Below are 15,078 nucleotides of genomic sequence, written 5' to 3' on the forward strand. Positions count from 1 at the left end.
GGATCTTTTATTCCACTTTTTAAATTAACAAAAATAAAAAATAGGATAAAATATGTTATTGAGATATTTTATTCCACTTTTAAATTTGTCGCTTCAAATATGTAGCTAATTTTTTTTTCAGGCAAGGGCTTGTGTTTGGTAGAACGTTAAAAAATATATCAAAGGTAAAAATTGAGTTCAAGACTCAATTTTTATGGGATAGCCTAATGGGCTTCAAGGTTTTATTAAAACCCTTTTATTCCGATTTTTAGTTAAAAATCAAGATAAAAGAGTTTGCGTGTGGAACTCTTTTATCCCATTTTTTCATTTCACAATGTCCAGACCACCTACCCCTTTCGACCCTTCTTCTTCCTCTGATTAAATCCTCCCTCAAACCCTTTTCCATTGCAGTTCTAACCTCACCATCAACGTTCGCCCCTCCATTAAGGTATATATTTTTCATTTGTTTTAAACTCTTTTACATTTGACTTACTATTCTTCTTTTTTTTGGAGTTTTTTTTTCAGGATTTTTTTCTGCTTGTTCTTTGTTTTTTTTTTCTCTTAATAATATTTATTTTTGTAATAATTTTTGGGTTTATATTTTTTCATTAGGTATCCTTTTTTTTTTTACTTTTTAGTTCTTAAAGATTTGATTTTTATAATACTTGAGTGATAACTTGTGCAGCAATAATGGATGTGCAAGTATGTGTATTTCAATATTTCTTCTCTAATATACTTTGATTTTACTATTACTGCCTTCTTGGTTATATATTGTTGATTACAAACTAAATTATATTTGTATTGGAGAACATTATCCCACATGGATTAAATGTAAAAGTATCGAACCATATATAAGAACATGGGCTACTCCACTCATTGCCAATTAGTTTTAAGATGGAACCCCATGATTCTCAACATGGTATCAGAGCCATATCCCTAGCCGCCTAGTGGGCTTTCGATCCACACCTATCCAGATGGTTAAGACGCCTGAGATCCGAACAAAAATAAGCGAGCATGTGATAAGGTGATTCAAGATTGATAAACAAAAATAGCCACTAATATGAAATTTAAAACTATGTGCGAAAAAATTAAGCTTGTTAAAATTTCTATTGTAAAAAAATTATTAAAATTAATCTAAAAACAATTTCAATAGTTCATGTGATTTCTTTAACGACCTTAAAAATTTAGAGAATATAATTTAACACATAAAACAAAAAATTCTAATTAGCCTCAATTTTATATATATTGTTTTATTATTCTCCACATGACATAATTTTATTTTTATCCCTATACAATTTATATTTTTTATTATTGTCTTAACATATGTTTATTTTTATCTCATTAATACTTAACAAATAAATAAAAAAAAAAAAAATTGGCCCCACTTAGAATTATGATTACCCTGCCGAGCACTGGATAAGGAATCCACATCTAACCGTTGAAACTCAAATGACGGTCAAGAATTACAGGGGGGATCAAGTGTTGGAAAACGAAGTACAGACCGAAGCAAAGTGTAAATTTCAACAACTTTAAGATTTAAGAGGGTCCCAATGGAATGGAGCAATTGAGAATCAAGATAATGACTAAACAAAAAGATGTTTCTTCAAGGATCTAGTGGAAGAGGAGCTTAGCCAGAAGCAATTGTTGATGATGATGCAGCTCAGCTCATCTCTGTAGATAGAGAGTGTTTTGAGCTACTACATTATTCTGAAGCTTTGATTACTTGTAAAAATGGTGCAATCTCTTCTACAAGCTATTCCACTTTTTTATTCCCCCTCTATCTCCACCTCCAGGTTCCATACAGCTACTATATAATTATATATAAATATATATGAATATTATTTTTGTAATTACTTAAATAGCTAGCTTTCTTTTGTGGTATTCGTGCTTGAATCTGGTGCCCAGAGTTGACACTCGTTGTCCTGCTAATAATGCAGGAGAGGGCTTGGGAAGATGATGCTGAAGTGCTCAATTGAGCATCCTTCCGGATCTAGTAAGCTAGTGACCAAACATGTCTTATCTAGTTTTGCAGCTTCGATAATCTTCCTCTCCCAAATTGATCAGGTTGCTTGAGTTTCTTTATCTTCTAATATTATGGATTCAGCTATTTTGAAGAAAAAAGTGGTTGACATGGGAATGATTGCATTTGATTTGTGAGAACAAAATTATTGAGATGGGTGTTGTAGCATGACAAGGTCTACTAAAATTGAACATTTAGTTATAGATTTTACTTTCCAAATCAAGCTGTTTATTGATTTGTTGAAAGATATTGTTTTCTCTTCTGTATGTTGGAAGCCACAATCGTATTTGAGTTTCTAATTTGACTGGAAAAATTATGCCTAATTAGTTTGTTTTATATGTAATGGCAGGCTGTGGCTGCTAATGTACCCCATCAACGAAGTATATGCCAGCTTGCAAATGCAGCAAGTAATTTGCCAACTCTTCCACTTGATGAGGATTCTGATAAAGGAGGCGCGAAGCTAATGATGATGAGAGGCATGACAGCTGAGAATTTCGATCCCATCAGATATTCTGGAAGATGGTTTGAAGTAGCTTCTCTTAAACGCGGATTTGCAGGACAAGGTCAGGAAGATTGCCACTGCACGCAGGTAAATGCAAAAGGGTATGTATAGTAGTTGAGATTTGTGAATCTTAATGCTTATAATATTCCTTAAAGATTAGACATTAAAGGATGAAACCTTAGCTCTTACTCTCAGTAGAATCTATTTTGGCTGTGAATTTAAAATATTCTTTGGCTTACTGTTAATATAGTTAGGAAGCTGAGATAAATAAATTTCAGCTCCTTGATGTAATTTAAGTCAAAATGAAGATTGTTCAATTTCAATATTATGAAAGATATCTATGGCTTCTAAAATGTATGAAATGCAGGGTGTCTATACGTTTAATATGGAGGCACCATCAATTCAGGTTGATACCTTTTGTGTTCATGGAGGCCCTGATGGATATATAACAGGTATTAGAGGAAAGGTCCAATGCCTATCAGAAAACGATTTGGAGCAAAATGAGACTGATCTGGAAAAACAGGAGATGATCAAAGGGAAATGCTATCTGCGTTTCCCAACATTGCCTTTCATTCCTAAAGAGCCGTATGATGTGATTGCAACAGACTACGACAATTTCGCTCTTGTTTCTGGAGCGAAAGACAAAAGTTTTATACAGGTAAGAACTCATTAAAACATATAAACTAGTGTGAAAGCTTTAATTCTCTTTTTATTTCGGAGTCTTTGAATAGCATTTACTCTATAGATTTAACTTAACAAGCAATTTTTTAATGCAAATATCAGATATACTCAAGGACACCTAACCCTGGGCCTCAATTCATTGAAAAGTACAAGTCTTACTTGGCCAACTTTGGATATGATCCGAGCAAAATCAAAGACACTCCACAAGATTGCCAAGCAATGTCAAATAGTCAGCTAACTGCGATGATGTCAATGCCAGGAATGCAACAGGCTCTAACTAACCAGTTCCCTGATCTTGGATTGAAAGCCTCTGTTGAGTTTGACCCTTTTACTAGTGTCTTTGACACTTTGAAAAAGCTTGTTCAGCTCTATTTTAAGTAGTTTCTCAGTAAACTTGCTATGTAAATTTTTATTTACTTTTTCTTTTTTCTTTTACCTATAATCCAACTCAAGACAGTAAATAAATGTATTTATTTTAAGCTTTGACTTGATATATTCTAATAGTACCTTGGATAATAACATCCAGCTCTCGAACAGATTATTAATAACACAAAATAAGTACCAACTTTCAACCAAGTACAGTATAATTCTCTTCCATATAAAAGGGCTATGTCGGCTCATCTTCCTAATTTGGAAACTTTTTCTTTCTTCCAATAAATTACAAATCATTGTTTTTGTTTATTTCTTATACATGTCATGTCATATTTTTTCTTGAAAAAATTATACTTCATACTATTTTTATTTTATTACTATTTAATTTATATACAGTTTTATAGATCATATCACAATTAAGTGGTTAGGGACTTTAATTTTAACAAGTTATGTGAGATTATATTTGGTACTTTAATTATAAAAAAAAGTACTTATCAATTAAAATTATTTTGCAGTTATATTTGGTTAATGTGTAATAAAAAATGTGTATTTTTTAACTTATCCCTCTTTCTTTCAAAACAAAAGTTAGGGTTGGGCCTAGGCTAAGACGGGCTATAGGGCCCACCGAGCTCAGGGGCCCAAAAAGAAATATTTTTCAGTTAAAATTATACATATTTTTTAGTAGTTTTCAAAAATACTACATATAATTTTTTAAAAAAAATAAATGGCCCAATAATTTTTTTTTCTTCTAAGACCCACCCAATCTCATAACCCTGCCTTAATAGAAGTTCAACGTTTTAATTCTAAAAACAAGAAAGTAGAGAACAATATAAAATTAATTGTCGTAGGAAGAAAAGAAAAAGATTTAGATTAGATGACAAAAACGAGTACAATAGATTAAGTTATTATCATTTACTTGAAAACGTGTCAATATCATGCTTTTTGAATCGAAAAATTAAGAATTGTTGATAGTGTACATGAAATTGGTTAGTTAGAACTTGGTTGTTATAGGTTAGTTATGTTCTTGTTTTCAACTAACTATCAGAATGTTAGTTAAGGATTCTGTTATAATTAGCTAAGCTCTCTTTAGAGTATATATAATCATTGTACGCATTTTACTTCAATTAATGAAACACATTGTTTTCTTCTTCATTGTTCATACTCTGCTCCTTTGAAAATCAACTTGGTATCAGAGCTCATGGTTGCATCACTAGTGTTCACTTCCTCCGATGCTGCAGCTCATCATTCTGCAGTTCCAACCACAATGTTCGTTCCACCCCTGCGATTGAATCGAAACAACTATTTTTTTTGGAGATCTCAAGTTCTCCCTACAATCAGAGCCCATGATTTGGAAAGAATTCTTCTCAACCAAAATCGACCTCAACCAAGGATTCGCAAACCTCCTGAATCAACAACAATGGTAAGCAATCCTGAATTTAATAGATGGATGCACTTAGATCAATTCCTTTTGCCGTGGCTAATGTCAACTATTTCTGAATCTATGAATGGACATGTGGTGAATTATGCGTTTGCCTCTAAAAGTTGGACCACACTCGAGCAACTATTTGCAACTTCATCTCGAGCTCGCCAAATTCATCTGATGAATTAACTCCAATCCACCAAGAAAGGCTCTTTAGCCATTGATGAATACCTTCTCAAGATGAAAAATCTTGCAGATGGCCTTCGTGCAGCTGGAAATCAAATCTCAGAGGAGTAACTTATTCTTTATGTTCTTGCTAGTCTTGGAACAGAGTATGAAGTTTTTGTCGTAAACTTAACCTCAAGAGAAAGACTCACTCTTGCAGAGGTTCAATTCATGCTTCAGAATCATGAAATTCGTATTGAAGCAAATCAGGCCCAGGCTACCATTGATCTCCATGGAGCTACAGCCAACTATACTTAGTTCAAGAAAAATCAATCTGGTGGATCCAACCCCAATGGAAGAGTTGGATCCATCAATTTTTGAGGTTGTGGCAGGACCTCTTATGGTGGAAGATCAAACAATGGTGGTGGCAGAGGCTACTTCAACAACAATTGACCTGTGTGTCAACTTTGTGGCTGCATTGGTCACACAGTTCAGAAATGTTACAGAAGGTTTGATATCTCTTACAATGGTCCTGATGAGAACAATGACAACTTAAGTCCAAATCTACCCCAAGCACTTGTTGCTTCAAGTGGAACTCATGATGATGATGCCTGGTATCTTGATAGTGGTGCCTCTCACCATGTCACCCAAGATAGTGCCAATCTTCAACAACAAAACTCCTACAAAGGCAAGGAAAAGATTACAGTATGTAATGGTTCTTCCCTTTCTATATATAACATTGGTAATAGTACTTTAACTGCAAGAAAATCTCTTTTATCTCAAAAATATTCTTCATGTTCTAGCCATAACAAAGAATTTAATAAGTATTTCTAAGTTTACTCATGACAATAATGTCACTGTTGAATTCACTCCTGATTTGTCTTTTGTCAAGGACAATGACTCGAGGATCCCTCTTCTCCAAATTCTATAGTCACTAGATCCATCAAACCTGCCAATATCGACTTTTATGTTACTCATGTTAACAAATTCAGAATTAATTAAAAATTCATTTTGAGAAGACTTAGTTTGATTGTCCAATGGGACATCCTCAAACTCCTTTAGATCAAGAACTCCTTCTTAAGGGTATACTTCCTTCTGTATTGATCACCTTCTCTTCTTTCTTGCGAGTTATTCTTGTTGATCTGCTCAACTCTAATACCACTATAAGAATTTTACAGATTTAACCCTACACAACTCATACACACGAATCAACACATTATTTTTGAAATGTGGATGAAGAGGAGAAACATGTTTTCTTTCTATAAGTTTCCTTTTATTTTTTTTAGTTTCTGAGTTTAACAATACCAATTTTCTTTTGCAGTGATGGACAAACTTCGAAATCAAAGCAAACACAATGGAGTTAAAATTGAAACATAATCAAGTAAAATCAAGAACTTAAGTTGTGCAGAGTAAAGAACAAGGAACAAAGAAAATTTTAAAAGAGGTGAGAGAAGAGAATACAAATTAACATAGTAATTTTACATGGTTCACCACTTGATTTTGGGGCTGCGTCCTTGGTGAGCTACCTCAGAAAAGCTCACATAGAATTTACTATAATCAAGATCAAGATTACACGGTGTCGAGAAGATTCAAAGTCACACAGATTGACTAATAATCTTCTACTTCACACTCAAGTACGAAATTCTCCTTTCTGTACAATTTTTTTCTTTCTAGATCTCTTCAATCCTTTTCTTTCTCTCTCTAACTCTCTTCTACTACTACTCTTTGCACACGAGAGTTTCTCTCACTAGGTTCTCACTCTAGCTTTCTTCTAGATCTAGAGAGAAGAATATTTTCAAGTGGTAAGTCTCTTCTTCTGATCTTCTTTCTATTTATAGATGTAGAGTTAGTTGAGTTGAAATGGTAGTTAGTAAATAACTTAGTTAATGTTGATTGCAGAAGTTGTTATGGCTGTTGAGTCTAGTAGATTAGAATCTAACTGATTTTTTGTTGTATGTTGAAACATATTGGCTTATATGAGGAATTATTTCAACACTTTATATTTTGCCATAACCTTATACATAATAACAATCTACAAATTTTTATAATTTTGGGGCAAAGTACAACTTTACTAAAATATTCTTTTAGAATGCTAAAAATTTCTAGATTTGCACCTCATTACCAAAATGCTCATATCTTGAGCTATGAACACATTTTCAAGAGTTCCAAAGCCTAATATTAGATATTGTTCTACACCTTTTTTTTTTTACAAAATCAGAAATGTTTTGGAGGTCTGACCTATTGAAAGTCAGACCACGAACATTGACAACTTGTATTTTTACAAAAATTACAACTTCAACAATTTTTAATCAAAACTTTAAGCCCATTGATGCATGAACGAATTTACACATAAAAAGCATAAGGGATATATAAAGTTTTGATCATGTATATATGAAATGAGCCATATATATTTTTGTATATGTATATTGCATTTTAATGTAGCGATGAGGTAGATAAATCCATGGTCAAAACAAAATGGTGAAATTAATATATAATGGAATTATGAACGATGGTTTACAGGCTGAATTTCTCCTAGAAGATGTCTTTCGGACTGATTAAGTTGGTCCCCAACATTTGCCAACTCAACTACTACTCCAACTGTATTACCAGAACTACCATCTTTATTAGGACCCACTTGGCTAGACCCATTTGAAGCCTTTCTCATTCCTTTATTCTTCTTGGCCTGCCGAGCCCAATCAACTAATCCATCTTGTATGTGTTCTTCGAAAATAGCTTTCTTGAAGGAACTTCCCATCTAATAATTCAAATTCAACAACATACAATCATATAATAGTAATGAACAAAAAACAGGTACTTAATTGTTTATTACAACTCTTCCCATTCAACTCACCTGTGTGACAATGGCATACAAAGGCAAGGTGCTGTAACTACAAAGGAACTGAACAAATACCCTGAAAAAGAAAAAAAAAATGTTTTTATTAGCTGGAAATATAGTACTTTTAATCTCTACCAAATTTTTTTTATATATATATAAATATATAGAGATATGATTTTGTCCCGAGATGTATTTTCACGGAATGTATTCCGTGATACATTAGAGGGGTCTCAGGGTACATTAAATGAGTGTTAGGGTACGTTTCTATTTTTTAATCCTAATTAGCCCTAGAACAATCTCAGCCGTTAGATCAAATAACTCTCTCATCTGACGGCTGTCGTACATCATGGATTACAGAACAAAATAATATCCCTATATATATATATATCTTTTCACGTACCCAATCACTAGTCGGGGAATGATAAAGCCGATCTGCCCCATTATGCAAGAGTCAAATCCGTATTGAACCTGTGACACATTATATTGAACCAATGATAGATTCAATATATGAGTAGGGAAATAATATTATATATCCCAAAATAGCAACACTACCAAGAAAAATGTGTAGAAAAATGTACATTGCGTACCCAAATCCAGAAGAAAAATGCTAGTTCGAAGGAATTTTGGAAAAGTATGATATGAATGAGTATGAGAACAAGGCGGGGTCGATGAAACCAGAAGTGATCGTCTGATGGTTTAACTACCAAATCGCCTTCAATTGCTACATGTTTCTCAGCAACTTCATGGGCCAATTGGGTAATTACATGCTCCAACTTAGTGCCAACAGCAAGCAGAAGCTAATACATTATTTTTACAATGTTAATTACTAATGCATTATAAATATACTTATATTGGCATAATAAATAATTATATGTATATATATATATATATATGTACTACTTACAAGCAAAGGTACGAATGCCAACCAAAAATATGCGTGCAAACCTGTATATGTAGAAATTCCTCAAAGGTTAATTTCCGGAAGAAAAAAAAAACAAAGTTGATTATTTGTAAGAGGATGAAATAAAATGAAAAAAAGCTAGCTTACCGGATACATTCAGGCACAAAAAGAACACCACAAACAACCACAAATACCAACTGCAATTGATTATTCAAAAGTTTGTGTTAGTTTAGCTTAATTTGTTTCAAAAAAAAAACATTTAGTTTAATTCAAGCGAAAATGTTATGGATATGAATATAATCTATATATATAGCAAGATAGCACTGGTGAATGCTTAATGTTTCATAATAATAATTAACTGTAATGATCACAACACACCTTATCCCAACAACTTTTTTAAAATCAGCTTCAAGGGCACGAATCATGTACTTGTGGAAATTAAATTTTCGGTTTCCCCTGCAATGTGTCTACAATAAAGATTAATTTACTTCAAATTTATCATATACAAAGTAAAAAATATTAGTTACACAAAAAATTTACCATGATAAAGCCTAGCCTAAGTGTCAAATAATCTGCTTCGGTCACAGATCCAAAAATTTGCTTGAAGAATGAATGCTGAAATTTAAGAATCAAAAGTTTATAATCATAATTACACAGACAGAAATGTATGCAACTAATAATAATGAATAACGGCTTAAATTGATTGTAAAGCATAATTATTAATCATCATCATTACTACTCACCACCCAGCCTAAAAGTGATAAATTCTTCCCAATGCCCAAAAAGCGACCCCTGATAAAATCGTGACCTTGAACGTCCGTGAACTTTGTTTTTAGAGCTACATATACATATCAACATAAAAATGTAGCAAGTAGTAGTAAGTACTTAAACTTGAAAAAAAAAAACCAAAAAAAAAAAGCAAAATAGGTACGTACCCTCTTCTGCATTGTTTGTTCCATTTTTTGAGATAGAATCCTCCCATTTTTTCCATTGACGTATCTAGAGAAAGGAAAAAGATTTTAATAATATGTACATGTTCAATGAAATTGAGTATAAATTTAGAGAGATAGGTAGGTAAGATACCTTTATCCCACCAAAAAGAATAGTTAAAGCACAGAAGGTGACATGGACAACGGCTAACACAAAGATGAAGATATGAAGATGGTGGAGTGCTGTAGTGGACAACAGTGGAACCTTTTCCTGAGGACAAAAGCAAAGAATTTATTTATAGACTATCATTAATTTGTCTCTTAATCTATTCTATCTGTTCTTGATTCTTAAATATGTCTTAATTCACTTGTCACATAATAAAAGTATAATTCTCTTGGTATGTATATGTGAAGACAGAGTAAATTGAGTCATATTATAATAAATAAGGATCGAATAAAGAAATGAAAGAAAACATAGTGGAGTAAGACTTAATAGATAGATAATTAATTAAGGGTAATTAGGATTTAAATGTACCAAATCATGCCTTACAAGTTAAAAATTCACGTGAATTATTGGGATGGTTAGATTTAAAACTTTTATCAAAATTCATTCAATTTTACTGTTTCAAAGATTGTTTGTGTACTAAAATATATCTACCAAATCATAAACTCAAATTTGATATGTACTAAATCATACCACTAGAATTTGTTTACTAAAATTAGAAAAAATCCTTAAATCTAACATTAAAAATTTTAACGGCAAAAAAAAATTTAGGAGAATGATTTGTCACCTGTCAAACAAAAAATCCTAATTAATGAAAAATTTGTGTGATGATTAAGATACCTTTTTGGAACAGTAGTCATCGGAACCTGAAGAGGAAGCCTCGGCAAGGAGGCGTGGAACAGTTGTGAAAAGGGTCTGAAAGTGATGAGTAGTTTTAGATGATGAGTCATCTTCGTCATCGCTACAAGGCAGCCACTGCTTGGCATGCTCTTTGCTTATACATATTTTGGCGATGCGGGCTTGGAAAACCGTCAGCAGCAGCGATATGAATCCCAAAAGCATTAACTCTGCAAATTAATACAAATATATCAATAATATTCATTCCAAGGATGATTGATCCATTCCCACAGAGATACAAGTAATTACCTTCTTTGACCTTTTGCAATGCTTCGAACAGAGGCTTTTGGTTCTTTTTCTTCAAATACTGCAATATTATGAGAGATATTAATATTAATAAGACTGAATGGGTGAATATTGAATAACAAGTATAATATATACATGCCTTTCCGGTGTAGTGAATGATTCTCTCAACGGTTAGAGAAATGAAGACGATGACAGTACAAACCAGAGCCACAACCCAGGTGGGCGTGTACTCCAACGTTGTTCCCTCCTCTGTCATCCTTACTTTATTCTCTTCTCTCTTCTTCACTCCTAATCTTATTTCTATTTCATTTACATTTACACTAAAAAGCCAAAATCACTTGCTTGCCTGTAAAGCTACAAACAAAGCCCTGTCTTTCTTTCTCTGTTTCTTTTTTTTTTTTTCTTCTTTCTTTTTTAATAATAAACCAGTCATATACATAATACATATACATATTTTATATTGAATCGACTCGGACTGCGAAAGAAAAAAGAAGAAGAAGAACGCGTACTGGTATTATTACCACAAATACAATAATAATTTGGCCTGGTGGTGGGTAATGGGTTGACTTTGTAATTAAACCAAAATCAATATTTTTACAAGGTAATTAATCTCTTTGGATTTTTCTTTTCGTTTTTAGTTACTTTCTTTCTTTATACATTTTATTTTACAAAGATAGTATCTCCTCATATTTCATTTCAAGTAACCATATATTAATTATTAGTTAGCAAAAAAAAAACATATCTTAATTATTAGTGTGTAGAGAATATTAGACACTCTGTCTTTCTGGATTGATTGACAATGCAATGAACATAAGAATCATCAGTCACGCCTCAATTAAGGCCGACTAAGGAGCCACTACTACTACCCCATTCTTCATTATTAAGGGCCCACCCTCCTAGGTATAATGTTATTGGTGTGTAGTATATAAATTAATTGACGGTGTGTAGCATATAAATTAATTGATGATGAATTACTTTATATATTGTTTTTAAAATTTTTTTTTATAAATTCACGGTTGGGTATATAAAGTAGTTGCAACAGTAATTACAATAAATAAAAAATTTTAAAAATATAAAAAAAAAAAATCTTTTAAAAAGTAAAAAAAGAAAAGCCCCTTAATTAAATTAATTAGATAATAGTGTGAATTGTGCTGCTAGATAGTACAACTGATGCCAAAAAAAAAAAAAAATTACCATACATTAGTCATTACATACGTATCTTTATGAGTTTGTTTCTATTTTCACCTTATTTATTTTGTTTTTCTATTTATATATAGATACATTTTTACAATTAAATATAAACTTTATTAATATTTTTTAAATTACTTTTCTCTTTCTTTTTTATTTTCTTGTACAATGAATTCTTCTTCTTTCCAATATTTAAGTCTTCCAAACTTTAAAGGTGTAGCCTAAAATTATTCTCACATTTCAGTAGTACCATCATCACTATTCAGTTTTTTTTTTTTTTTTTTTGAATAAAAATAGAAACTTCATTAATTCAAATCATCCGAAATCAAAGAAGAGATTACAAAAGATAAAGATAAACTATTAAAAATACGATCAGCCTCAAGAAGAGAGGACTACGCCAAACAATGCGCAACCCTATTAGCAGATCGCTTAACAAAACTCAAAGAGATGTTGTCAATCTCGGCACAAAGAGCCTTACATTCTAAGATGATATGTGTAACACCCTAACTAACTTAGGCGTATTACGTGATTTTTAAACGTACTGTGCAGCTCGTTGCTAATCAACGAGGTTTATGGAAAAACGTGATTAATTAAAATTTTGCTTTTTAATTAAACTTATAAACCATATTACAAAAGACTCGGGATCCCGATTTATAAAATCATTTACAAAAGTTTTAACTGTTTAACTATTACATAAAATTAAAAGTCGTCTAACGACCAGTTACAAAATTCAGCCTTGCTGTCTCGAGGATCGTACGCTCCAGGCCTAACCGCCCCGACATGTACAATCTCATAAGCTCGCTCACGGTCCATCAGCTATAGCCTTGCCTTTACCTACACATGAACATAAACTGTGAGTCGACAGACTCAGTAAGAAAAGCATAATAATATCATACATAAATCTAACTGCCGTGTCCAACACGATACTGAGTCCCGCTACTGCCATGTCCAACATGGTACTGAGCCACTACTGCCATGTCCAACATGGTGCGAGTTACGAACGTTCACGGGGACGGTACTATTGACAAGTATCCTCCGATCGGTCGAGCCGGTCATACTCATTCTTGGTCATACTCCGGCTGTACTCGACGGATAGGTCAATAGCATCGAACCACCAACCAAATGTCGGCTGATCGGTCGAGCCGGTCATACTCCATTCTTGGTCATACTCCGGCACTGTACCGACGTGACAGGGTTGGATGGTTCGAAGCCTATATACATAACTAATGTAATCTAGCAGGCTTCCTACATGCACGCTAAACATGTAATCTACATATGCATACTGTTATACTAATCTTACCTGGATTTCGATTTCAGGTGTGCCGGTCAACCTGACTGGAACTGAAGCTGAGCGGCGGATTACTGGCTCCTAAACCATAAAAATCACAACGCTATAAGTGACACGCTAAATCACTTTCCCGGGGACTAAAACTAGGAACTAAAAGTTTCCCTATCGATAAAAAGCATGGCAATACCCCTAAAAACATAAAAACGAGGAAAACTAGGGTCCCTGAATTTTCCCCAACCGTAGGCAGGTTGCCCAATCGAATTCCGGTTGGAAAATTCGAACCCTCATCCGAGATTCCGGATGCACAACCGAATCGGTTCCTCGCGAGCAGCCAACCAAAATTTTCATAACTCGACCAATTCAACCCCAATTGGTTCCAAACTTTCCAGACCTGCTCTAAACACCCCAAAGAACAAATCTAAGGCCTCAAAACCACCCAGAAAACACATATACAAAAATCACCATTGGAGCTCAAGCTTTGAGTTCCAAACTCAAGCTTGAGCAAATCCACCTAAACATGCATTCCACTAGCTTAATTCTACTCAATCTAGCATAATATCACCTCTGAAAACTATTAGAAACAACAGCAACATCACAGAACAGATTCACAACATTTTCCTTCCAAAAACCACATTTTTGCATAGAAAACTCAAAGCTTTGAACAACCTAACTAACATGCTTCAAACAACTCAATTAACATCAATTAAACATGCTTTGAACCTCAGAAAATAACAACCAAACACAGCAATAATAACAGCCACAAAAGCATGCATTTTACTCAACTTTTTCATCATTTTTCATCAAAGTTCAAGAGAAAACTAAAGAAGCTAACCTAGCTTGAAGATTGCTTAGCTTTGGATGAGAATCCACTAGAGAATCAAGCAAAAATCCACCCCCTTTGCACCCACATGCACAATGAGAGAGAGAGAGGAAAAGAGAGAGAGCTTTGAGTGTGTGAGTTTTGAAATTTCTTTCTAATTTTGACTAAGTGTGGAATTAAAGGGAAAAAGGAGTTTATAAAGCATTTAACATATTATTTCAGCCAAGTAACAATAGAATAAACATTTATTTTTCCATTTCATAAAGTCACAAAAGACAAAATACTAATGGGGCAAAAAGACCATTTTGCCCCTCCACCTTAAAACCACATAAATCATACTAAAGGGGTATTTTTGGGAAATTCTAAATTCCCGGCCATTCCCGACATTCCCAATGTCTAAAACCCGTCCCCAAATTACTAACATACTAAGTTGTGATTTCTACTGAGCCAAACGCCGAGTTCCAAAATACCGGACACCGGAAATGCAAAATATAAAAACTACTGATGACATAATCATGCATTTCTGAATTCCATAAATAACAGTAATAAATTATTTAAATAGCTATAAATAATTTCATAATTAAACATAAACAACTGCTAATTTCCAAATTAACTAAGCGGGCTTTACAACTATTCCCCCCTTAAAAGGATTTCGTCCCCGAAATCTAACTCGAATAACTCTGGATATTGAGCTCTCATATCTGACTCTAGCTCCCAGGTGGCTTCTTCCACCTTACTGTTTCTCCAGAGAACCTTGACCAATGCTATGGTCTTATTCCGAAGGACTTTATCCTTTCTATCCAGGATCTGCACTGGCTGTTCCTCATATG

The 15,078-nt window shown here is 33.3% G+C and overlaps 2 protein-coding genes across 3 annotated transcripts; one reads left to right on the forward strand and one right to left on the reverse strand.

Moving 5' to 3' along the window:
- Positions 1–1,364: 1,364 nt before the first annotated feature.
- Positions 1,365–3,758, forward strand: LOC115716198 (chloroplastic lipocalin). Of its 2 annotated transcripts, none has more exons than XM_030644972.2 (5): positions 1,365–1,772; positions 1,917–2,043; positions 2,349–2,588; positions 2,869–3,159; positions 3,285–3,758. In XM_030644972.2, the coding sequence occupies exons 1-5, from the start codon at positions 1,711–1,713 to the stop codon at positions 3,561–3,563; spliced, it is 999 nt and encodes a 332-aa protein (XP_030500832.2). In that variant the 5' UTR covers positions 1,365–1,710; the 3' UTR covers positions 3,564–3,758. The 2 variants fall into 2 exon arrangements, with proteins under 2 accessions (XP_030500832.2, XP_030500896.2); XM_030645036.2 differs by having other exon boundaries at positions 1,433–1,713.
- A 3,747-nt stretch (positions 3,759–7,505) lies between these two features.
- LOC115716111 (MLO-like protein 1) lies at positions 7,506–11,544 on the reverse strand. The gene is made up of 14 exons (XM_030644870.2): positions 11,092–11,544; positions 10,956–11,013; positions 10,650–10,876; positions 9,960–10,076; positions 9,812–9,875; positions 9,620–9,714; positions 9,417–9,491; positions 9,255–9,343; positions 9,024–9,073; positions 8,880–8,920; positions 8,563–8,772; positions 8,376–8,443; positions 7,991–8,051; positions 7,506–7,894 (listed from the first exon to the last, which is right to left on the reverse strand). Exons 1-14 carry the CDS (start codon positions 11,206–11,208, stop codon positions 7,640–7,642), a joined length of 1,527 nt encoding a protein of 508 aa, XP_030500730.1. The 5' UTR covers positions 11,209–11,544; the 3' UTR covers positions 7,506–7,639.
- Positions 11,545–15,078: the final 3,534 nt, after the last annotated feature.

This window comes from Cannabis sativa, unplaced genomic scaffold (genome assembly GCF_029168945.1).
Source record: "Cannabis sativa cultivar Pink pepper isolate KNU-18-1 unplaced genomic scaffold, ASM2916894v1 Contig3, whole genome shotgun sequence".
Taxonomy (NCBI): Eukaryota; Viridiplantae; Streptophyta; class Magnoliopsida; order Rosales; family Cannabaceae; genus Cannabis; species Cannabis sativa.

What these genes read in the sequence shown, in the direction of transcription:
- LOC115716198 (XM_030644972.2), top strand. Translation starts at nt 1,711, where the DNA reads ATGGTGCAATCTCTTCTACAAGCTATTCCACTTTTTTATTCCCCCTCT. An exon ending in TCCTCTCCCAAATTGATCAG is followed by an intron (nt 2,044 to 2,348) that starts GTTGCTTGAGTT and finishes ATGTAATGGCAG; the next exon opens with GCTGTGGCTGCTAATGTACC. An exon ending in AAGACAAAAGTTTTATACAG is followed by an intron (nt 3,160 to 3,284) that starts GTAAGAACTCAT and finishes TGCAAATATCAG; the next exon opens with ATATACTCAAGGACACCTAA.
- LOC115716111 (XM_030644870.2), bottom strand. Translation starts at nt 11,208, where the DNA reads ATGACAGAGGAGGGAACAACGTTGGAGTACACGCCCACCTGGGTTGTG. An exon ending in AACAAACAATGCAGAAGAGG is followed by an intron (nt 9,715 to 9,811) that starts GTACGTACCTAT and finishes ATGTATATGTAG; the next exon opens with CTCTAAAAACAAAGTTCACG. An exon ending in TTTGTGCCTGAATGTATCCG is followed by an intron (nt 8,921 to 9,023) that starts GTAAGCTAGCTT and finishes CTACATATACAG; the next exon opens with GTTTGCACGCATATTTTTGG.